Source organism: Saccopteryx bilineata, chromosome 11, assembly GCF_036850765.1.
Source record: "Saccopteryx bilineata isolate mSacBil1 chromosome 11, mSacBil1_pri_phased_curated, whole genome shotgun sequence".
Lineage (NCBI taxonomy): Eukaryota > Metazoa > Chordata > Mammalia > Chiroptera > Emballonuridae > Saccopteryx > Saccopteryx bilineata.
Genome location: NC_089500.1, coordinates 63333112 through 63356663, shown reverse-complemented (window position 1 = coordinate 63356663; position 23552 = coordinate 63333112). Strand labels below are relative to the sequence as shown.

The 23552-nt window shown below is 51.3% G+C and overlaps 2 protein-coding genes across 6 annotated transcripts in view; both read left to right on the top strand.

The window, feature by feature from the left end:
- PODXL2 (podocalyxin like 2) overlaps positions 1-915 on the top strand; it is a 43154-nt gene extending 42239 nt beyond the window's left edge. The window contains exon 8 of one of the 5 annotated variants that reach the window (XM_066247218.1): positions 505-915. In XM_066247218.1, coding sequence (XP_066103315.1) covers positions 505-717 — 213 coding nt within the window. In that variant the 3' untranslated portion in view covers positions 718-915. Of the gene's footprint in view, positions 1-26; positions 343-362 lie in introns of those variants that run through there. The other 4 variants (XM_066247217.1, XM_066247216.1, XM_066247221.1 and 1 more) reach the window with 4 other exon arrangements.
- Positions 916-1096: 181 nt separating this feature from the next.
- ABTB1 (ankyrin repeat and BTB domain containing 1) lies at positions 1097-8900 on the top strand. Its single transcript, XM_066246254.1, is given in 12 exon segments — positions 1097-1237; positions 4332-4464; positions 5964-5993; positions 5996-6079; positions 6167-6212; positions 6214-6255; positions 6392-6410; positions 6490-6592; positions 6695-6772; positions 6775-6905; positions 8401-8592; positions 8678-8900. Coding segments are annotated over 12 exon segments (1182 nt in total). The 3' UTR covers positions 8861-8900.
- Positions 8901-23552: the final 14652 nt, after the last annotated feature.

Here is a 23552-nt window from a genome sequence, read left to right as displayed (position 1 = left end):
TGTATTGCAGTCGACCTTCCGTGCAGGGCACCAGCCCCACCTGCAGGAGCCCTCCATGGCATCAGCCCCTCCTGGGGCAGAATGGCCTGCAGGCTTGGGCTCATCTGGATGTCTCACCAGAGAAACCTCGGGTCTGCCCAGCGGTCAAGAAAAGACTCATAAAGGAGAGGGGAGGGCAAGATTCCCATGTTTTTTGAGGAGTACCCTGGAGTCTCTTTATAAGAAAGCTATTGGGAGGGATCAGCTGGTGTCCGGGAGGGGACAGGCTGGTTTAGTCAAAGGATCAGAATTATTTTAAGGAGTTGGGCTGTGGGGACAGAGGGGAGTGGTACCTTTCAAGGGTCCCTGGGTTCCCTATGTAGGGTTTTACAGACTAGGGATGGAACAATGAAGTGATGTGTTCGAGGTCACAGGCCAGGTCAACGCGGCTGTATATGCAACTAGTGGGTGGGGCAGGGGCCAAGGCCAGGGGCGTCTGCCCAGCAGCCTGGTCCCGGCCCGCAGTCGCACGGCGAGGAGCTGCGCTTCGTAGAGAACGGCTGCCACGACAACCCCACGCTGGACGTGGCCAGCGACAGCCAGCCGGAGATGCAGGAGAAGCAACCCAGCCTGAACGGCGGCGGGGCCGTCAACGGCCCGGGGGGCTGGAGCGCGCTCATGGGGGGCAAACGGGACCCCGAGGACTCGGACGTGTTTGAGGAGGACACGCATCTGTGAGGGCGTGCACCCGGGGCGCACAGTCGCACCCCTTCCCTCCTGGTGCCGCTCCCCAGCAGCCTGGTCCTGGGCGTTGCCTCCTCCCGCTTTCCACCCGAAAACAGTCTTGATACAACCCTTTCCACCCCCACCCGACGTCCCGAGGGGCGGGTCCCGGTACCTCCATTAAAACCTCCCGAGTCCACGCCGGGCCCTGTCCTTCCGCTTTTCCGACTGTTTTTTTTGCTGCGGGGAGGGGCGGGCGGGTGGGAAGGTGGAGTCTTTGGGGGCGCAGCTACCGCCGCTTTCTGCGGGGTGCCACTTGTCCGCCCAGTCCGCGCCTCGGATACCAACGACTTCTTCGCCCGCTGGGTAAGGGGCACGTGGGCCGAGTGCGAGGATGACCCCGCGGGTGCGGCCACCCCAGAGCTCGTCCATCCCGGGGCGTGCTGGGCCTGGGCGTGGCCTCGGCAGCGGCACCGGATCGACCCAGATCTCCCACCAAGGGGCTGTCGGGCACGCGCGGGGCGGGGTGCTGGCAGTGATTTACTCAGGGGCTTGGGGTCCCTGAGGACTTCCTGGAGGAGAGGACCGCTGCGGAGAGGAGGTTCACATTGAGCATCTGGAGCTGAGGCCTGGGACTGCCGATAATAGTTCCTCTCTCTGAAGCCTCTGGACCTGGCTTTGGGAACGCGTCGAGTCCAGAATCGGTCGGTCACCTGGGATTCGGAAGTTCGTAAATGCAGCTAAAGCAAACGTGGCGCTGAAATCGCCGTCTGCGCGGCTCTGATGGGAAGGCAAAGGGTACTTGTTGGGATGTGGGGCACCTCTCTTCCTTGTTCCTTCCTTCCTCATTACTTATTCCTGCAGCATCCCTGCGTCCCTCCCTCATGGCAGATGCCACCTAGGAGTTGGTAACTCCCAAAGCTGAATGCTATTCAGCACTCACTGGTCCAACCTGGATGTCCCCCAAAGCAGCCCTGCTCAGTGAAGGCTTCACCACCATCCGTGATGACCCCCTTACCTTGACATTCCATCAGTTACCTGTCTCCTGACTTCCGCCTTCTAGAATCAACTTTACTTCGTGCTTCTACACCACCAGGATTCCTACAAGCAGCTTCCTGGTCCTCCTGCCTCCAACCCGCATCACCGTCTCTCTCCCAAATGCCCACAGGCTAAGTCTCAGTCTCTTCAGCGCTGGGGCCTGGCCTCTGACACTCACGGTCTGCCCTTGTGTCCCCCCTCCACACCTTGTCTGCACTGGTCCTTTTGAATGCAATGCCTTTCCTGCTGTGTGGTCGGCCTGCCACTTGCCCTCACCTGGAGAAAGCTTCCTTCAGCCAAAAAGAATGTCTTCCCTCCTCCTTCCATGGGTCTCTTCTCCCAGACTGTGAGCCTGTTCTGACCTCCCCCTTTCCTGCCCAGATACCTGCTGGAGCAGTGAGATGTAGACATGAATGTATGGGACAGAGTGGGACAGCACCCCCTAGTGAGTGCCAGTTGAGTAGGTGGTCAGGGTGGGTGGAGTGGTCCATTCAGTCCTAGCTGCCCCCAGTACTCCTTCCTTCATCCCCTCAGGTACTACCCTGCCCAGTGGGTATAAGGAGCTGGTACTGTAGTTTCTGGCCAGTGGTGAGAAAAGGGGCCAGAGCCTGTGGTTGTGTGTACACGTGTCAAGGGCTCTAAGGCATGTGTACACATTTGCAAACACCCTTGAGTCCTCTCTTTCCCTTACTCCTTCACTCTGTTAGCATTACTGTTACCTCCACTTTCAGAACCTCTTCTCTGCTCAGTGCCCTTCTCTTCTCCACTGCTCCTGCCCATCTCTCCCTGGATACAGTGCCAACCTCTGCTGGTCTTCTGCCCCACCTACAGTCCGCTTTCTATATTGCAGCCAGGTTGCTCAACAAATGTGAGGGGCTTACTGAAATCCTCTGATGGCTTCCCACGGAATTTAACATAGAACTAGAATGCCTTGCTTTGCCTGGGAGTTGCTACATGACCCCCTCCTCCCACTCTGGTCCCTTCTGCGGTGTCCCAGCATTCCACGCTTGCTCCTGCCTCAGGGTCTTTGCACTTGCTAGTTCCGCTTAGACTGCCCTTTCCCAGATCTTTATGTGGTCCCTTCGTCACTTCCTTCAGGTTTCTGCACATTGTCATCACCACAGTGCCCTTCCATGACCTCCCTCTATGGCAGCTGCATCACCATTACCCTTCGTCTTGCTTTGTTTTTCTTCATAGCACCTGATACCATTTGTTATGTTTCTTGTCCTTCTGCCTACCGGAGTGTCACTTTAGTGAAGGACGGGGACCTATCTGTGAATGACAGTATCTCCAGTGCATAGAACAGGGCCAACCTCTGAGCCTATGCTGTTTTGTGTAGTCTGTTGTATGTGTGAGTGAATATGTGTGTGGGAGCGAGTGTACCAGGCTTTGTCTGTGTGCCTAAGCCTTGAAGGTAAGAGTGGGCCCAGGTCTTTTAGAAGGGAGTCTCCAGAGCTTATGGGTCCTACATGTGGGCAGGAAGGGAAGGTTAGAGAGATTAGGATTTTCCCAGGCCCCGCCCCAGCTGCAGCATGCAGCCCCATGGCCCTGCTGACTAATGAGACCTACTGCCTCCAGGATCCTGCTGTAAGGACAACTTGGACACTGCTTTTAAGGGAATACTAGTCATACTCTCCACTGCATGATTATAAGCAAATGACATCCTGCTGCAGGAGGCGGGACTACTGACTTCCTGCAGTGGTGAGATGGAGCACAGGGCATCTAGATAGCCTTTGCCCAGTGGGTCTGTGATGGGTGTGTCCTGCATTGGGCTGAGGGCTCTCCTACAGGGTGGGATTGGGGGCTGGTTTGGTGAGGCTGAGGAGGGGTACTCTGCTGAGTCCCCATCCGTTTCTCTCTCCTCTCTAAAATGAATTTTTAAAAAAATTTTAAAAAAAAGACTTAAGGGGGAAAAAATGGGTTCAGAAGGACTCTTTGCAATGTAGAAGATAGCTTGCAAAAGGCAAGTCTCCACCCCCCTACCCGCTTTATTTATAGGGCAAAGTGGGGTCATTAGCAAATCAAAGAGATCTTTAAAACAAAGTCACATTTCTTTTTTTTTTTTTTAAACATTTTTTTTTAATTTTATTTATTCATTTTAGAGAGGAGAGAGAGAGACAGAGAGAGAGGAGAGAGAGAGACAGGGGGGAGGAGCTGGAAGCATCAACTCCCATATGTGCCTTGACCAGGCAAGCGCAGGGTTTCGAACCGGCGACCTCAGCATTTCCAGGTTGAAGCTTTTATCCACTGCGCCACCACAGGTCAGGCCAAAGTCACATTTCCAAGGCAACCCAAGAATTCTCCCAAGTGCAGAAAACCCCCACCATACATAACATCTTAACTTCACAAAACCAAGGATAAAAAGGAAACTGCCTCAAGTCTTTCTGAGGGACATGGAGGATAGAAAGAGTATAAACAATCCAGCATCACAGCTAACATGGAGGTGTGGTGAAAACAGCCTTTAGCAACTTCACTAAGCAAGTGAGGTGGGGGGGGGGGTTGGGCAGACTGTCAGCTTACTGTCAGTTCCCCACACCTCTGTCCCCCAAAAATCTAAACTGCAAAGACTGTCGGCTTGCGGTCCCCAACAGAAAGGCACCCACGGCTGCATCCCTCCCTGGAGTGAGAGACAGCAGGGGCTTGTGCTGGGTCATGATTCCGGCTGCCTCTGCCTGCAGGGCAGCCCCATGACCTTTGGGGCCCTGCTGCAGCACCTGTACACAGGTGACCCCCCCCCCCACACACACACACCAGGCCTGGTTCAGGTGGGTAGGGAGGGGACTGCGTTTCCCACAGCAGACCTAGCTGTGACCTCTGGCTGACCTTTTACCTCCTGGTGCTTTGCCCCCTGCAGTGCAAGGCAGTTCCAGCTGCCTCCTGGATTGTGTTGTAATGTTCCTGGAACTTACTTCCAGGGGTTACGTAGAGACACCAAGTCCAAATGAATTTTTGAGGAGATTTATTAATAAGTCGGCTGCATATGACAAACACGGGGTATAGCTGACCCAAATCACGCAGTGTCCAATATAGCTCTGAGGCTGGTTATATACCCTTGACCACATACAGGTTGGCGGGAAAAGGGGGGGGGCATGACACAATCATTAGCAAGCTTATAACATTTGTCTATAGGATTTACAAAAACATTCCTACATATTAAAACATAAGGTAACACAATAGCGAAGGATGTCGTTTTACATATCAAAAGACATCCTTAAATCTTTTAGTGTCCATCTGCCATCCCTTTGTCTAGAGTAGCGGTTCTCAACCTGTGGGAAAGCCATCAGAAAATACATAATGCATATCAGGTATTTACATTCCGAATCATAACTGTAGCAAAATTACAGTTATAAAGTAGCCACCAAAATTATTTTTTGGTTTGGGGTCACCGCAACATGAGGAACTGTATTGCGGGGTCACAGCATTAGAAAGGTTGAGAACCACTGGAGAGGTATATACGTCAATCACATGTCTTCAGGATGGGAGGGGCTTACATGATGTCAGAGGATAAGCATTTGTAAGTCTCCCATTAAGGAGAAAGAAAGGAGAGAGGAAAGGGTTTCTTAAATCTTTCTTCCCTTCCCTTGCACCTGGCTAGCTGTTTACCTTCTTCCTCACAGGTGTGGGGAAGGGAGGGGGGTCCAAGTCTCTTTCCTCTTTTCATTCAAAACCCAATACAAAAACCTCTCCATTTACAATATAACAACCCTTCCTAAGAGGAATGCAGTGGCCATCTTGAGTTGGTATAAATTACACACAAGTATAAAAATCATATTTACAGAATCTCTCTGAATGGTTGGACTAAATTATAAAATGCACTTTAAGCTTCTTAGTAAAAAAGGAGGTTTCTTATCTTAGGACATAGTATGTCCTTGTAAGCCAGTAAACTCCCATATTCCTCTCCCTCCATTCTCCACAGAAAGGAGGGGGCAAGAAACCTGACTCTTCCTTTTAAAATATTAATATTAATTGTTTAAATTCTTTGGTACCTTACCACAGGCAGGGAGCCAATAAGCAGGTGTATCTGCTAAGGAAGACCTTCTTTAACTGACAAGCAGCCCCGCTCCCATCCAGTCTGGGGCCTGTAGAGCTCAAGCAATGGTAGGCCTAGAGGTCATAGCCCTGCAGCCAAGTGGCTGAGTGGGAGAGACCACCAACAGAACTCTGTGTGCCTGAGTACAGCTAACGGCCCCTCACCGGCCCTGAGCCGCCCACGCTGCACCTAGGCCTCCCGGAGGTTGGTGTTGAACACATTTGTGCTGTGAGTGCCTGGCCAAGCAGTGCCAGCTATTAGATCTACCCAGCGACCTGGAGGCCAAGTGCAAGGAAGTGGCTGAGTTTGGTGCGTCCAGGCTTTGGGGGTCCAGGACTTGGTGCAGGAACTCACAGGGCATCCCAGCTCCCAGAAGCTGCGCTGTCTCCTCTGCAATGGCATCCAAGCCAGGCACTTATGTGAAGGTGCCGAGCATCAGCCCCCTGGCTCCAGGAGGACTCTGGCCTGCTGGCCTACTGCACCCTGTCCCGGAGCTCTGAGTAAGCACATGGGGGCCTGGGCCTGGGCCTGGGCCTGGGCCAGTCAGTTTTTTTTTCTGAACCTAGTTGTTTACTTTTCCTGTTGTTTGTCTTGTATCTAAATCTGCAAGTGGGGAGATAGTCCACCCCTCCAGGATCAAGCTAGAATAGGCACTTGGCTGAGGCCAGCCACTCTGCCTTGTCACCTGCTGTAATGGTGTCTCCTCTCCCTTTCCCCAGGGTTATCTTAAGGAGCTGCCCTTCTCTTTCCCTGATGGCTTCAACATCTGTCCTGATATTTATTTCAGAATAATGGACGGTTGAAGCTTCCTCTGCCACACGTGCTGTCTTCCCTGCCTGCCCCTCACAGTGCTCCGGTCCCCTGCCTTAAGCCCTGGGCCAGCTCCTCTGAGCACAGCCCTGGCCTTTTCTAAGCCCAGCCCAGCCTTCCTCTGTGGCCACAGTGACTACTTCCAGGCCTTGCTAGATGACCACTTCCAAGAGAATGAGGAGCTGGAGGCCGTTTAAGCCTCCCAGCCATCACCCTGCATGGCCTATCACCCTATATCTTCAACCGTGTGCTCTACTACCTATGCAGCAGCCACACGAGGTGTGGGGGGCAAGATGGTCAGGACCGGCACACAACCCGTGTCTCTGTGGGGCTTCAAGGGTGTGCCTAGATCTGGGTTGGTTCTGAAGAACAGGTTTTCCATGAAGCTGGAGAGGAGTGTGGAGCCCATTTGGGTTTTTCTTTCAGGCAGAGAGGTCCTTGGTAGGTTCCAGAACAGGAATGAGTGACAAGATCCATGTCATGAGCACGGCACTTGGGGACATAGCGTCAGCCACATGGACAGTCACCCTGGGTTCCCACAGCAGCGAGGAGCTCTGAGCTTCCTGCCTATAGTTTGCTGCGGACCCCCGGAGTTCTCTGTGTCCTGTCTCCTCTTCTCCCGCTGCCTCCCTGCATCTCCACCTGCCCCGAGGCCTCCCTGACACAGGGTGACGTTGGCGGCAGCAGATAGTGCCAAGACTGTTCTCTGCCAGGGTGTATGTGTGTGTAAAGGCCACTTAATAGAGAGCCCTCACTGAGGGGACCTGCAGAAGAGAGAGTTTATAAAGGTGAGTGCTCCTGGGCAGGCAGCTTGCTTGTTGTCCACTCCGTTGTGGGCTGCAGGACATTTCTAGCCCGTTTTGTGAATAAATGTTTACTGGAGCACAGCCACAGCCATTCATTTCTGTAGTGTCCGCAGCTGCTTTTACACAGAGGCAGAGCTGAGCACCTGTGACAGAGACCCTATGGCACCTGGAGCACCCTCTTCCCTCCTTATTTCATTTCTCCTGTGCTGTAGTCCAGCTCTCTGGTCCTTGCCACCTGGCATTCACCTTGGCCCATCCCAACTCCAGAAAGAGCTTTGCCACTTAGAGGACAGTTTCTTAAAGACTCAGAGCAAGGACTTGGGCTCCAGACCTGGTTTGACTCTGGATTAGCACCCCCCGAGCTGTGCGATCTTGGGCTAGTTACTCAACTGGTTTGTGTCTCAATTTTCCCCTCAAGAAAATGGGGATACCGATTGTTATCGCTCCCTGAGGTCTCGTGCAGACGAATGTGCCTGTGACCTTGAAGGATGCGCAGAGGGTAGCTGGCTCTGTTCCCAGTCTGCTCCCTGGGGTTGTCCAAAGACTGGAGCTGAGCTGAGCACAGGGTACAACTGCGGCTGTGCCCTAAGTCCCACAGCCTCTGTGGGTGGAGGGAGCTGGTAAATAGTTCCTCTGCCACCTTTAGTAGGGTCCCTGACTCAGTTTTCCCAGGAAGAAGTTCGGTCACTTTTCTGACAACCTTGTAAGGCAAGCATGATTGCCTGAGCCTCCAAGAGCCTCTAGGCACAGAGGTGAGGGAAGCAGTCTGTCCAAGGTCCCACACCAGAGCTCAGGCTCTGCCTTGCCTCAGACAGGGGGACCCCACCCGGGCTCTTGTCTTCTGGTCCGACGGGTGCCTGCAGGGACCTGGGTCAGGCACCCGGCATGCATAGGGACTTCCTGCTCTGCTGAAGCCTCTACTCCCTTGCCAACAGGTCCCAGTCTTACTGTTGGGGCCCTGAGAGGCCTTGTGTCCATGGGGTGCACCCTCCCTCACCTCTCCTTTTATTGTAGCTGCCCCCAAAGGTGGCCTGCAATGTGCTGAGCATGACCAACATGTTCCTGCTGCCAGGCTTGAAACGACTACTTCGGTGTGCCCGGCCACTCGATGTGGGCAGCATGGCCGGGGTGTGGTCTGGGGCCAAGCCATTCAGCCTGGCACCTGAGGATTAATGCACTAAGTACATGGCCTTGGTTATTGAGAAGGTGAGCCGGTGGGAGCTCCAGTGGGTGGGGGCAGGCTGTGGTGGGTGGTGGGCAGTGTGCATGCCCTGAGCCAGCCGGTTCACAGCTGGTGGCTCTGGAGGGCTTCTCAGAGGCCACGAGGGAGGAGGAAGCAGCTGTGGTGGCCTGGCAGGAGCAGGACCCATCGATAGGTAACATCTGCTTCCACATGTCCTGCAACGTCAAGGAGATGCAGCAGTGGTTACGTGCACTTGAGGACCTGCTGGTGTCCATTGACTTGAACTGCTGACCGCCACTGGGCCAGGGGCTCCCTGTGGACTGCACGTGTGGTCTGGTCGATCATGTGCTCTATCCACCCTGTGCTCCTTGCACCCTCCAGGGCTTCGTGGCCAGTGGAAGAGGCTCAGCAAGGCTTCCTAAGCCATGTATTTGGGGGCCCAAGGAGGGTCATCTAAGGCTGAGCTTCCTCCCGCAGTCCAGGGCCCTGGGGCTAGACACCACTAAGGCAAACCTGGGGTGGGATCTCTTAGCCTCCCTCCCCCAGCCCTGGCTCTCGGGCTACGTGCTTCCTAAAACCAAGCTGCCTTCTCACAGGCACAGAGACAGCCAGGAAGGAGCAGGAAAGTGTGTGGCAGCAGAGCTTGAAATCACTGTAGGAGCCCGAGCCCTTTGAAGGGGGTGGGGTGGGGAGTGAAGGGGCAGTCTCTGGGGTCAGTGCCCCTCGCAGAGAGGGCTGGGTACCCAGCAAGGGCTCCTCAGGGGTTAGGGGACTCTGGGTCTTGAGTAGGCAGCCCGTCTGTGGAGGCCATGAGATCTCCCAGCTAAGCTCCTCACCACATACCCACCCCCACCCCCATGTTAGGACTCCCCCAGGTCACAGCTTTACTCTTTCTTGGTCTCTTGGTGAAGTTCCACTGACCCAACTTCCCGCCTTTGGGGGCCCTGGAGGATGCCTAGTGGGGTGGGGCTGGCTGAGGACAGGCTCCTTCTCCCTCAGGCCAGGTGAGGACTGGCTTCTGAGCCGTAAACATGCCAAGCACTCACTCACTGTGCACTTCCTCTATGTCAAAGCTGCAGTGTTTGACCATCACTACCCCACATTCCACAGGCACAGGGACTATGGCTGGGCCACAGACAGGGTCAGGGGGAGAGGCCCTGTCTGGGACCACAGCTGGCTTTTCAATCCCAGGATGAAGAGCAGGGAGAAATGAGGGGGAGGTGGTCCTCTGAATGGCTCCTTCCACCCCCCCACTCCACTAGCCACTGGCTGTGTTGGCCTCGTTCCAAGAAGGGGCTCAGGACTGTACCTCCATTTTCCCTCAGCCCCAGGCCAGCCTCCTCCTTTAAGAGGGCCTGCTGGCCTCCCCTGCCGGGCTGTGACATGAATAGGGGAGGTCTGAGGGGGCTCTCTTAGGATGCTCTTTAAGCTTACAGTGCCCCACACCCCTGAGGTTCAGGGAGTCGCCCAAGGCTTCCCGGCTCCGTTCTGCCTTGGGAACAGTAGGCTGAGGTCCCAGTGGTGCCCACAGCCTCAGGGAAGGGTCAGCTTTTTCACAGGCTGAGTGCTGGGTGTGTTGGCCCTCCCTGCGATGTCTCTCATACCCCTTCACACCTTTGTTACTCTTGTCGTTTTCCAGAACTTTGGGAATCTTTTTCCTTCCCTCTCTAGTGCATTTCATTTGCGTTGGTGGAGGTGGAAGCTACAAGGTTTGAAAGAACAGCGATCAAGTTGAACGAGTTAGCGGGCAGGCTGGAGTGGTGGGGAAGGGGAACTGCCCAAGCTGACCGCCGGGCTGGTCCTGGGTGGAGGGCAGGGCAGGGCAGAGTCCTGGGAGCTGGGAGAGTCTGAGATGAGTCTGTAGGGGTCAGCGTGGCCACGTGCCAGGAGTTCCCACCCTGGCTCTCTCTCTCTCTGGTAGCTACTCTGTGCTTCAGTTTGCCTCTTCATAAATGGGAAGTGATTTTGATAGTAATTCTCTCCTTGCTTGCGGTGTTAAGTGAGCTAGTACTTGTGAAGGGCTCAATGTAGCATTACCTGCAATGAGCTTGGTATGTTTGTAAATGTTGAGCTCCACCTAGCGAGGCATGAGCAGGAAGTGATGAGGCTGACTTGTGTCTTTGAAAATTCACTCTGGTTGCCCTGTGGCACATACACTCAGGGAGGGTGAGGAGAGGCTAGTGGCCTGACAGTCACAAGTCCATCTCAGATCACAGTAACCTTGCCTGTATCAGGTACGGGGGTCCTCGGGTTACGACAGTCTCGACATATGACGTCTTGAGTTTACAACGCTCATTCCCATAAAAACTTTAAGAAATTAAGATATGACTGTTTTGGCTTACACCATTAGCATTGTATTTATGAACTATGTGGGCAAACTAGTTTGGTTGCATGTGGTGGAAGAATAAACAGTAACGCATACAGTACAGTATATTTATGTTCTTTTCCTCTTTCTGTGGCTTAGTTGCATTTTTATGTTCTAGGTTATGATTTTACAACTGTGTTAGGATAGGTAAGTGACTTAGGCTAGAGTGTGTTTTGACTTACACCAAAATTCGGGTTACATCACTGTCGTAGGAATGGAACTGTGGCGTAACCCAAGGACCCCCTGTGTTGTCAAAGTAAGAAACTTCTAAACCTGTAAGAATTTTTTGTGAGTTTATTTGAGCCAAACTGTCAAAAATTTTCCAGGAAGCAACGTCTCAATGGATTTAAGAAAGTGCTCCAGAAAATGGCGGTTTCACCACTTAGTTTATACATTAAAATCAAAGGGGAAGATGGAAGGAGTTTACCACGAAGTTGATTGGGAGGCAGAAGAAAGCAAAGCAGGAAATCTCTGGGATTGGATAAACAGTAAACACATACATGCTGGAACTTCTGTTATATAAGCAAGTGTAAATTAATGATTTGCATGAGAACAATAACAGTGAAGGTATTTGTTGGTTTCTGCTCCTGGTGGGACTCCTGCCCCGAGGGGGGCGGGTAGGAAAAGAAGATAAAAAGACTACTTTTACATTTCAAAGGAATGTTATCAAAGTAAGTTGTTGTACAGGCCAAAGACACAGACAGCCTAGATTAAGTAAGCGTTGGCCTTTGCTAGTGAAAAATACCTCCTAGGATGTGACCACCCACCATGAACTGCTTTTAATTAGCAAGTTTTAATTTCAGACCATTCTGTGTGGTTACTTTAGGTTTCTTGGGTTTGCAAGGCCATTGTGCAGGCTCATCTGAGCTTGCCAGGTTTAGTTCATGGCGCTCACTTTTATTTTTTTCATCCACAGTTTCCCCTTTTGGTCATAAATCAACTCAAAGGATGCACTGGTGACCAACCTTTTGGTTGGATAATGTGGTCCCACGGTGCTAGGAAGGCTCATTCCTAGGAAGCCTCAGAGTTAGCATTTGTCTGGCTGAACAGGGTGGACCACTGGCAATGGGACAAGACCAGGGGTCCCCAAACTACGGCCCCACAGGCCGCATGCGGCCCCCTGAGGCCATTTATCCAGCCCCCGCCGCACTTCCAGAAGGGGCACCTCTTTCATTGGTGGTCAGTGAGAGGAGCATAGTTCCCGTTGAAATACTGGTCAGTTTGTTGATTTAAATTTAAACAAGTAAATTTGTTTTTGTTTTGTTCCCGTTTTTGTTTTTTTACTTTAAAATATGTGCAGTGTGCGTAGGGATTTGTTCATCGTTTTTATATAGTCCGGCCCTCCAACGGTCTGAGGGACAGTGAACTGGCCCCCTGTGTAAAAAGTTTGGGGACCCCTGGACAAGGCCATAGCCTCAGATGGTGTAAGGCTAGTGGCCGCCATCGTGGCCATGCAGGTTCTCATTGAATTCAGACAGACGGTAAAGAAACAGTGGAGCCAAAAAATAGTGGGCCATTTCGTTTATTAAAGTCTCGCACCGGCCAACGAGCAAACAGGCAGGGAAAACACTTCCCTTTCACTCAGGGCTCCCAAAGCCCTGACACATTCTCCGGTTCCTCCTAGAATTAAAGGCCCCATCAGCCTCATTGGAGCTCGCATAGCCCCTCAACTCTGGTTCCCCAACTGCACACCTTCTCTCTCTCTCTCTCTCTCTCTCTCTCTCTCTCTGCCAAACTGGCTTCTTCTTCAGCACTGTGCACTCTGTCTGCTGTCCCTGCAGAACTGCCTGAGCCCACAAAGACCCCTCCTCCAGCAAACATTAGCAAAACAGTGGCCCCTCCCAAGCAGGAATGCAATCTGCAATTGGCAATCAACTGCCCTGCTCTGAAGGCAAGCACACATGTGGCTGCCCGGTGCCATTTTTTAACAGAAAAAGTGAGCAAACTCAAAAAATACAAATTTTACAAACTTATTTGTGCAACATTCCACCCCTTTTGCTCACTTTGCAACCCACACCACAGGCATTCCAGGGCAAGGAATGAGGCACATTATACAAACAAATTACAGTAACAGGACAAGTCATACAATTTCAACTATTACAAAGGTGCCCTTCACAGTGTCTCCCTGAGCACTTAGCCCAGGGCACTCACTGGAGGCTCATCTTCAGCCCTCTACTCCATGGTAGGTTGGAGGGCCTCAGAGCTGCATCCACGGAAACCTTACAAGTGTCCTTGGTGCATTCCAGTGCAAGACGGCCCGCACCAGAGGCCCCCCCCACCATCAGGGTCTCATATTTTCCAAAAGCCAAGTGTCCATCCAACAGGGGAGTTGTGCCCCCTCTGGTCCCAGTCCAAGTCAGTTCACACATGGAGCCTCAGGCCTTCCCCCTCATCCCTGACATCATGGCAGCTCTGAAGATGCTGCCCCAAGGAGGAGCTCGTGGCAATGGTGGCCAACATTTCCACCTTTGCTCCAGAGAGCATGCTGCCATGTCCCAGAATTGTAGCAAACCTACCAGGGGCTTAGTAGGTACTCTTTGCTGCTGGGCTTTTAACTTCTGGAGTTTGTGGACAGCAGCTTCGGCCCAAGCCTTCTCATCCTCAGAAGAGGAGCTGGTAACCTTGCTTCTGCTGACTCAGAGCCACTCCGCCAGCACGGCTCCATCTTAGTCTCCTGCAGCTGCCAGCTCTCGTGAAGCTGAACCCACAGTTTTTCCACCAACAACTACTTCAGCCAACGTTCAACTTCCAGGGCAAACTGCAACTCACAGACACATGCAGCATCCTTCTCGGCACTTGATCCAGTTCCAGGATCTGCATCTCTTTCTCCCATGGCCATTCCAGCTCCTTTTGTTGCTGCTGCGTGGTTTGCAGGCCTTGGGCAGCCTCTTGCACAGAGCTCTCGGTTTCCTCTCACAGAGCTGTGAAAAACAGCCTGCCCACAGTCCCCAAAAGAACAGCCATTGGGAACCATAACAACCAGTCCTTTACCCCACAACTCAAGGGTGTTGGCAGCTCCATACAGATCTGATCCGAATCCTGCCGCAAACTATGCCAGATGTAAGGCCAGTGGCCGCCACCATCATGGCCACGCAGGTTCTCATTGAATTCAGACAAACGGTAAAGGAACAGTGGAGCCAAAAAATGGTGGGCCATTCCTTTATTAAAGTCTCTTACCAGCCAATGAGTGAACAGGAAAAACACTTCCCTTTCATTCAGGGCTCCCAAAGCCCTGATGCATTCTCCGGCTCCACAACCAGGAAAATCTTCTCCAGTTCCTCCTAGAATCAAAAACCCCACCAATCTCAGCGGAGCTCCCAAAGCCCCTCAGCTCTGGTTCTCCATTTACACACCTTCTTTCTCTCTCTGCCAAACCGGCTTCCTCTTCAGCACTGTGCAATCTCTGCTCTCCCTGCAGAACTACCTGGGCCCACAAAGACCCTCCTCCAGCAAACATCAGCAAAACAATGGCCCCTCCCAAGCAGGAATGCAATCTGCAGTTTGCAACCAACTGCCCTGCTCTGAGGGCAAGCACACACGTGGCTGTCCAGTGCCATTATTTTTTAACAACAAAAGTGAGCCTGACCAGGCGGTGGCGCAGTGGATAGAGCGTCGGACTGGGATACAGAGGACCCAGGTTCGAGACCCCAAGGTCGCCATCTTGAGCGCGGGCTCATCTGGTTTGAGCAAAAATCCCACCAGCTTGAGGTCGCTCAGTCCGCTGAAGGCCCGCGGTCAAGGCACATATGAGAAAGCAATCAATGAACAACTAAGGTGTTGCAACGCGCAATGAAAAACTAATGATTGATGCTTCTCATCTCTCTCCGTTCCTGTCTGTCCCTGTCTATCCCTCTCTCTGACTCACCCTCTGTCTCTGTAAAAAAAAAAAAAAAAGTGAGCCAACTCCAATAATAATAATTTTACAAACTCATTTGCCCAACAGATGGCATTTATTGGGGAGATAAAATATATTATGCTCACTTTGTTAAAGATGGCACTGCCCACATGGAAGCCTGGCGCCCAGGTGATATTAATGTGTGTTGAGGGCAGGCTATGAGCAGGCAGGATCCTTGTAGCCTGGGGCTTGGTTTTAGGACTAAGCCTTTCCCACCCTTTTTGATGTGGGGTGGTGCAATCCCATCATGCCTCAGATAAGTGACTATCAGAGACTTAGTTTTTGGATATTGGATTAAAGGTTTTGATTTCTACACTATAAAATGGGGCAGAACGGGAGCTTGTTCTCTTGGTTCCTGAGATTAGTATTAGAGGAGAGAGCAGAGAAAGGCCATGTGGAGGAGGCCAGGAGAAGCAACCAAGATGGTGGATTGCTGAGGGAGAAGCCAGTTTGTGCAGAGTTTGTGCAGGGAGAAGGAAGGAGATGGGGAACAGAGGTGAATAAGTCTGGTGAGCTAGAAACTTTTGATTCTAGGAAACTCAGATAAGTCAGTAGCTTTGTGAGCACTGAATGAGTGAGTTTTGGAGCCCAGTGTGTGTTTTTAGTTGCCTGCCAGGTACAAGCTAGGATTAAAGATGATGGCCCACCAGTTCTTGGCTGTGTTGTTTCATTACCGTCTGTCCGAATCCAATGCGAACCTGCATGGGCAGCTGTGGTGGTGGCCATGTATACTGGCTTTACACAGATGAATCTTATCTGAAACATGAACAGGGACATTACTAAGCGTCGCTCCCTAGTGGGGTAGCTAGGTGGACCCTGGTCAGACACATGCAGGAATCTGTCTCTCTGTCTCCCCACTTCTCACTTCAGAAAAATACAAAAAAATAAAATAATAAAAAATAAATTCACCTAAGGCTGAGAACCATCCCAAAAAAAGGCTACCAGGGTTTCATCTGTGCCAGAGTTGCATGGGCATGTGTGCTAATTTTGTCATCTTTTTGACAAGATCCTCAACCACCTGGTCCTGGTCATCTATCTGCAGGCAACAATTAGTGAGATTAAATTTTCCACACACTCCTCTTTCTGCTGCCAATAGGTAGTCTAATGACAACCTGTTTTGATAGATGGCATTCCTCATTGGAGTTTGTTGACGTGCAAGGAGGGCTAGGGCTCTCCCAGTCTCGGTAATGATGTCTAGAACTGTTTGCCGTCAGATAATGTGCTTTAGCATGCAAACGGGGGTATGGTGTCCCCAAGATCCATCCTCTGCCCAGGTAGCAGGCCCATAGTATTGGATTATCCACTCTGGGGGCTGCTCATCATCTTTCCAGTCTCCTATCTGGAGTTCCCTCTTCACCCATTGTGAGGGCTGTGGAGCTGGGTAGGCAAGCAGTTCCCCTGTTTTCAGAGGCAGGAATAAGAAGGATGGCTTTATCATACCAATTATACAGCTCCCTTTTCAATTCCTGGGAAGGCAGGTATAGGCCCTGTTCCCACAGATCCAGGCAAGTCCCCGTGGTGTTATCCAGTCTTGGGTCCTGCCTGGGTCCTGCCAGGCTCCAGTTAGCTCAGGGAATCTGGCCAATGAGTTTCTCTTCATCTAGTTTCTCCACCACACACTTTGCTTGGAGGTGGCCTTATAATACTATTGCCAGAGGCAAGTTAGTTCCCCAACTCATTCAGTCAGATCTCCTTCTCCTCTGGCTAAACCGTATTGCCCTATGATAGTATGGTTCAAAATCTAAACTGACTGGCATCAGAGGTTCAGGGGGCTGTGGCATTAGCCAAAGCCTCACTGAGAACCAGTTCCTTGGCCACCGATCCTCTACTAGGGTACCTCCACACACACAGCAAGAGGTGATATTTAGGGAACGAGCTATCCCTTCTCCTAGCCTGAGGAATAAGTTTTTAGTAGATTCGGGTGGTGAAGGCAGGGGCTTAGTTGCTTCTTTATAAAAAAAAACTTATATACTTGGAAGGCTCAGACTGGGTGGTTCTGCACCTGGCTTTGGATGACAAGCTGAGCATAGGGGTCTAGGCCAGGTCCACTAATGCCAAGGATTAATATCTCATCATTCTTCCAGCAGGGGTCTAGAGGACTGGTTATAACTAGCTCTAAGGGATTGCGCCCAAAGGTAGTGCAATTTGACAGGGCTGTTCCTTTTCTCAGGTATACTTCCCTTTTCTTGGAGCTATCTTTTTCCCAAATTGCCCATGAGACACATGACCATTGTGCAGAGCTGGTTTCACATATGAAACTTTGTGAGCATATATACTTTTCTTCTATCCTGTAGCTTCTTGCCCAGCTGAGAGGACTATAGGTCCTTCTCTCTGCCCATGGTGCCTGGTTTATGGCTGCACATGCATCAAACCTCGGTGTAACTTGACTGAGGTTTCCTTTAACTTTGGGCTGGGCTATTGTCAGATAGCCATTTTCCCCATCCTCCTGCCACTATTTTTACTTCAAATACTCTGGTGGTAGGAGCATCTGTAGGACCATAACAGACATAGGGCTGGTTATATTCCGGGTCACACACTGAATATGGAGTCTGATTACAGGTACAGGTCCCTTTCTGGGTTTCCTTACACTCATAGAAGCTATAGAAAAGCGAGGTGGTGGAGACCTTTTGACCTTCCTTAGTAATATGGATACATAGTTTATAGTCCTCTGCCCTAGTTCCCCTCCCTCCCCAGAGTCCAATTATAAGGAGCCCCACGGCAAGGTTCCTCAGGCTTCGTTCATACATGGACCAGCCAGCTCTAGTTTATGGCTGGAGCAGGGTATGTTGTCTTCCTCAGGGTCAACTTACAGGGGTTGGTGGGGTCTGTCTCTGCTATTCATGAGGGTGTCTCTGCAGGGGCCACAGGCTTCACCCAACTGTGGTGAATTTAGGCAGGTATGCCTTCTACCTTGGCAGCAGTAAGAGTGGTCAGGATCACAGTATAGGGTTCTTTCCACCTGGGTCAGAGGGGAGCTGGATTCCAATTTTTGACTCACACCTGGTCCCCTGTGGCAGATCTGGGCCTTCCTCTATGAGCACATCCTTGGAAAGCCTCGTGACCCAGCAACAGATCATTCATGTATTGAAGGAGGATACATCCAATGTCCTGTGCAGGAAACTGCCGGAGATCCTGAGCGAGAGCTTCCCCAAAGATGGTGGAGGAGTTCTTGAACCCTTGTGGGGACCTCATTCAGATATATTGCACCTTTGCCCCTGTGGCCGGGTCCTCCCACTGGAAGGCAAACAGCTCCCAGCTTTCAGGAGCCAGTCTCACACTAAAGAAGGCATCTTTCAAGTCCAAGCAAGTGAACCAGGGGACTTGGGCAGGGAGGAGGCTTAGGAGAGTATAGGGGGTTTGGTACTGCAGAGTCACTGCTGCCTCATTTATGACCCTCAAGTCCTGTACTGGCTGATAATTATTTGTTCCCGGTTTTCTGACAGGGAGCAAAGGAGTATTCCAGGGTGACTGGCACGGGATAATGATGCCGTGCTCCTTGAGCCTCTGTAAATGCACCTGGATTCCTTCCCAGGCTTCTCTAGAAATTGGGTATTGTTTCTGGCTGACAGGCAGTGCCCCAGGCTTTAACTCTATCTGCACTGGCACCTGGTTTATTGCCAGCCTAGAAGGGTTTTCTTCTGCCCAGACTTCAGGCCATTTCTGAGTCAGTCTCTGACTGGGTGGCTTCCCAAACTCGGTAGCAAAAATCTTCCAACTCCTCTCTGGGAACAGTTAGAGTTATAACAAGCCTAGGCTTTGGCACCTGCAAGTCTAGCTGGCTTTGTCAGCAAAAGATATAGTAGCTCTTAGTTTACTTAGCAGATCATGTTCCAACAAGGGCACTGGAAAGTCAGGCATGTACAAAAACTGATGCATAACTTCATGACCTCCTATAGTAAATTTACGGGGCAGGCAGAAAGCCTGTTCTGCCTGATTTTCTGTGGCTCCTACAATGTCCACCCTATGGGTGGAGAGCGGCACTACTGGCCGGGTCACCACTGAGTGTTCAGCCCCCATATCAATCAGGAAGTCCATCTGCTGGCCCCCTACCATAATATGGACCATACACTCATTGGGGCCCCTGAGTCCGATTGCCCTCTATCCAAGAGGGATTCCCTAGCTACACTGAACAGTGGGTCTTCCCCTTTGGAGACGGCTGGCAAGCCCGCCTCTCCCTTGTCCCACTTGGGACATTAATTTTTCCAATAACCTGTTCCCCAGCAGATGGCACACTGATCACACTGCAAGGGGGTCCTGCCTGACTGTCCTTTCTTCCCCTTGCCTGTCTTCTTTCCATTTTCAAATGGGGGAGGCTTTATTTTGCCCTTGTGCTGAAGGGCAGCAGCTATGAGCTTAGCGTTCTTCTTCCTTTGGTGCTCATCCTCCAGCCTGCTTGCAACCTCTTTGTTGACATAGTCCTTATTGGCTACTTCCAGGAGTTGAGATATGTTCATCCCAGCAAAGCCTTCTAATTTCTGGAGCTTCCTTTTTATATCTCCTACACTCTGGCTGACAAAGGCCATGTTAACCATTCTCTGGTTTTCTGGACTTTCTGGATTAAAAGGAGTGTAGATCCTTTAGGTCTCATATAACCTCTCATAAAAGTCACCCAGACTTTTGTCTTTCCTTTGCAACACCTCTGCCACTTTGATGATATTAGTGGCCTTTTGGCTTCCCTTCTGGAAGCCTTGGAGGAGAGCCTCTCTGTATCTCCTGAGCAGTCTCAGGCCTTCCTCTGCATTCGGGTCCCACTTAGGATTCTCTCCTACCATCTGGACCCTCACATACTCTTTTTTATTTTTGAGACCGAGAGAGACAGAGAGAGGGACAGAGAGGGACAAACAGACAGGAAGGGAGAGAGATGAGAAGCATCAATTCCTCGATGTGGCACCTAAGTTGTTCATTGATTGCTTTCTCATATGTGCCTTGACTGTGAGGCTACAGCAGAACAAGTGACCCCTTGCTCAAGCCAGCAACCTTGGGCTCAAGCCGATGACCCTTGATAAAACCAGATGAGCTTGCACTCAAGCCGGTGACCTTGGGGTTTCGAACCTGGGTCCTCCATGTCACAGTCCGCCGATGCTCTATCCACTGTGCCACTGCTTGGTCAGGCTGGACCCTCACATATTCTTGAGGATTCTGGTGTTCCTCAGGGGTATTCTCCTCTAGCCATTTAGTCACTGCCTGTATTATCTGGCACCTTTTTACTGTGTTGAACACAGAAAGGAGCAATTGATGGCAATCTGCCCACATGGGATTGTAGGTCTGGAATATGGATTGCATAAGATCTCTTAAGGCGCCTGACCAGGTGGTGGTGCAGTGGATAGAGCATCGGACTGGGATGCAGAGGACCCAGGTTCGAGACCCCGAGCTCACTAGCTTGAGCGCAGGCTCATCTGGTTTGAGCAAAAGCCCACCAGCTTGAACCCAAGGTCGCTGGCTCCAGCAAGGGGTTACTCGGTCTGCTGAAGGCCCGCGGTCAAGGCACATATGAGAAAGCAATCAATGAACAACTAAGGTGTTGCAACGCGCAATGAAAAACTAATGATTGATGCTTCTCATCTCTCTCTCTCCGTTCCTGTCTGTCTGTCCCTGTCTATCCCTCTCTCTGACTCACTCTTTGTCTCTGTAAAAAATTAAAAAAAAAAAAAAAAAAGATCTCTTAAGGCCTGAGACTTTTCTCTATAAGAGGGAGTATGGTGCTTCCAATTAAGGAGGTTGGGGTGGTGAAAGGTTGGTACACTAGCACCTGCCCTTCTACTATGTGCCCCTGTTCATTTATTACTGTGCTCCTCACATCTCTCAGAGGCATCTGTACTCTAGGCACCATCTTTGAGCACAAGCTCCGAGCTAGGGAAGGAGAGCCGGGACCTGGTTCTGGCGGGGCAGTGGGAGGCGCTTCCTGCGTGGGCGAGCTTATGCTGGGACTTCATAGATCCAGCTAGGATGGGCCTGAGGCAGTAACAGTCTCTGGAGTAGACAGGGAGGCAGCTATGGAAGGGTTCACTAGGGGTTAAGATTTCTGGCACTGGCAGCAGCAATGACTCTCTGGGTTGGGTGGAATACATCCCTGCCTTTGTTACTAGCACAGTGGAAGCCTGACCTCTGAGCAGTGGGGGAGGGTGCAATACCAGAGTGAGCCAGGCATCTATGTAGGGAAACTGGTCAGGGTGGCCTGGATCTCTAGTAACTACCTGCCACACTTTCTACACAAGGGACCCATCCAGACTCCCTTCTTCTGGCCACGCCACCTCAAAAGTGGGCCGTTCTAGTTCACACAAGGTCCTCAGTTTCCCTGGGAACATATATAGTAACTCAGTAATCCCCTAAGAACCCTTTCTTTTTTTTCTTTCTTTTTTTTAACTTTATTTATTTATTCATTTTAGAGAGGAGAGAGAGAGAGAGAAAGAGAGAGAGAGAGAGAGAGAGAGAAAAGGGAGGAGCAGGAAGCATCAACTCCCATATATGCCTTGACCAGGCAAGCCCAGGGTTTTGAACCAGCGACCTCAGCGTTCCAGGTCGAAGCTTTATCCACTGCGCCACCACAGGTCAGGGAAGAACCCTTTCTTAAAGTTCTTGATCATTGTGGCGAAGGCAGTAGGTTTTCCCTGTGAACCTCCCATGCCTCCCAGACAAACATCAGTTATGCCACAAGAAGGGACTGGGGGGAAGGGCAGGGGAAACTTGGAGGGGACGCCACTCGCTTCATTCCATCACCAGCTGCTCCCCTCGCAGAGACAGCGAACCCTCTTGGCTTATGGCAGGCTAATACAAACTGTCAGCATGCAATTCTGTCTCTTAGCCGTATGAGGCAGCCTGCGGAACCGCGGTTCAGGACCCAACACTTGCTTCGGCCCTGTGGGAAGGAGTCGGAACTCCTCCCTGGTGTTTGTCTTGTTCACTTCGTACTCTCTCTTTCACACAGCCTCCCACACCTGTGGAGGGAGACGAATAACCACTCCTAATGGGTGGGGCCCACTCTCCACAACCTGTGGTGGGCGATGAGTCACTACTTCTAACCTGTCTTACGGAGGGTGATCAGGCCTCCCTTCTGCCCAGTGGGCAGAACCTCAGCTAGCTAGCTACCCTGTGCCCGGTATGCCTTACCTTGGTTCTGACGTGCCCTTGTTTTCTCGTTCTTCCATTGTCTGACCCTTGCTGGGACCAGCAGATGGGGTTTCCCCTTCTGTACTGTGAGGTATCCACACGGGGAAATCCCTGGTGTGAACTAAGGAGGTGCAAAGCCAGTAGCCACAGCCACCTGGCCCGTGCAGGTTCACATTTGATTCGGACAGTTGGTAATGAAATAACGAAGCCAAGAACTGGTAGGCCATCATCTTTAATCCTAGCTTACACCTGGCGGGCAAGTAAAAACACACACTGGGCTCCAAAAGCCACTCATTAGTGCTCACAAAGCTACTGACTTATCCGAGTTTCCTAGAATCAAAGGTTTCTAGCTCACCAGCCTTATTCACCTTTGTTCCCATTTCCTTCTCCCTGCACAAACTCTGCACAAACTGGCTTCTCCTTCAGCACTCCGCCATCTTGGCTCCTTCTCCTGGCCTCCTCCACATGGCCTTTCTCTGATCTCCTACACATGGGTTCCTCCTAGAATCGTGATGGCGAACCTTTTTATAAAAACCGCCCACTTTTGCAGTGCTGGTCAACCTGGTCCCTCCCGCCCACTAGTGGGCATTCCAGCTTTCATGGTGGGCGGTAGCAGAGCAACCAAACAGCGCCGCAATTGGCCCATCATGAAAGCTGGAATGCCCACTAGTGGGCAGGAGGGACCAGGTTGACCAGCACTGCAAAAGTGGGCGGTTTTTATAAAAAGGTTCGCCATCATGGTCCTAGAACAGCGGTTCTCAACCTGTGGGTCACGACCCCAGCGGGGTCACCTAAAGCCATCGGAAAATACATAATACATATCAGGTATTTACATTCTGAATCATAACTGTAGCAAAATTACAGTTATGAAGTAGCCACCAAAATTATTTTTTCGTTTGGGGTCACCGCAACATGAGGAACTGTAATGCGGGGTCACGGCATTAGACAGGTTGAGAACCACTGCCCTAGAACATAATCACTCTTCTCCGGGAACAATGTGATCTCTCTTCCTTTTAAAATCTTTTGGCGTGAAAGCCCTCCCCCAACATACATTAACATAATCACGCCCATCTCAAGCAAAAAGGGCAACTAATATCATCTGGGTGACTGGCTTCCACGTGGGCAGCATCATCTTTAACAAAGTGAGCATAATATATTTTATCTGCCCAACAGGGGGCACTTGTAAAGGGTGGTTTGGGGACTCCCCAGTGGGGTACCTGAAGTCTGCCTGTTGGGCAAATAAGTTTGTAAAATGTGTTTTTTAGGTTTGCTCGCTTATATTTTGCATTGGCCTGGGCAGCACCATGTGTATGTAGTCTGTGAAAGGCTGCAGTGCTTGCTCTCAGGAAGGCCAATTGCAGATTACCTTCTTGCTTGGGAGGGGCCATTGTATTGCTAATGTTTGCTGGAGAAGGGATATTTTCCCCAGCCTGGGTTTTGCAGGAAGAGAAAGAGTACAGATGTGAAACAGGAGCTGTGGGGCTTTGGAAGCTCTGCTGAGGCTGGTGGGGTCCTTTGATTCCAGGAGGAACTGGAGAAGATTTTCCAGGTTGTGGAACCGGAGAATGTGTCAGGGTTTTGGGAGCTCTGAATGGGAGGAAAGTGGTCTTCCTTGC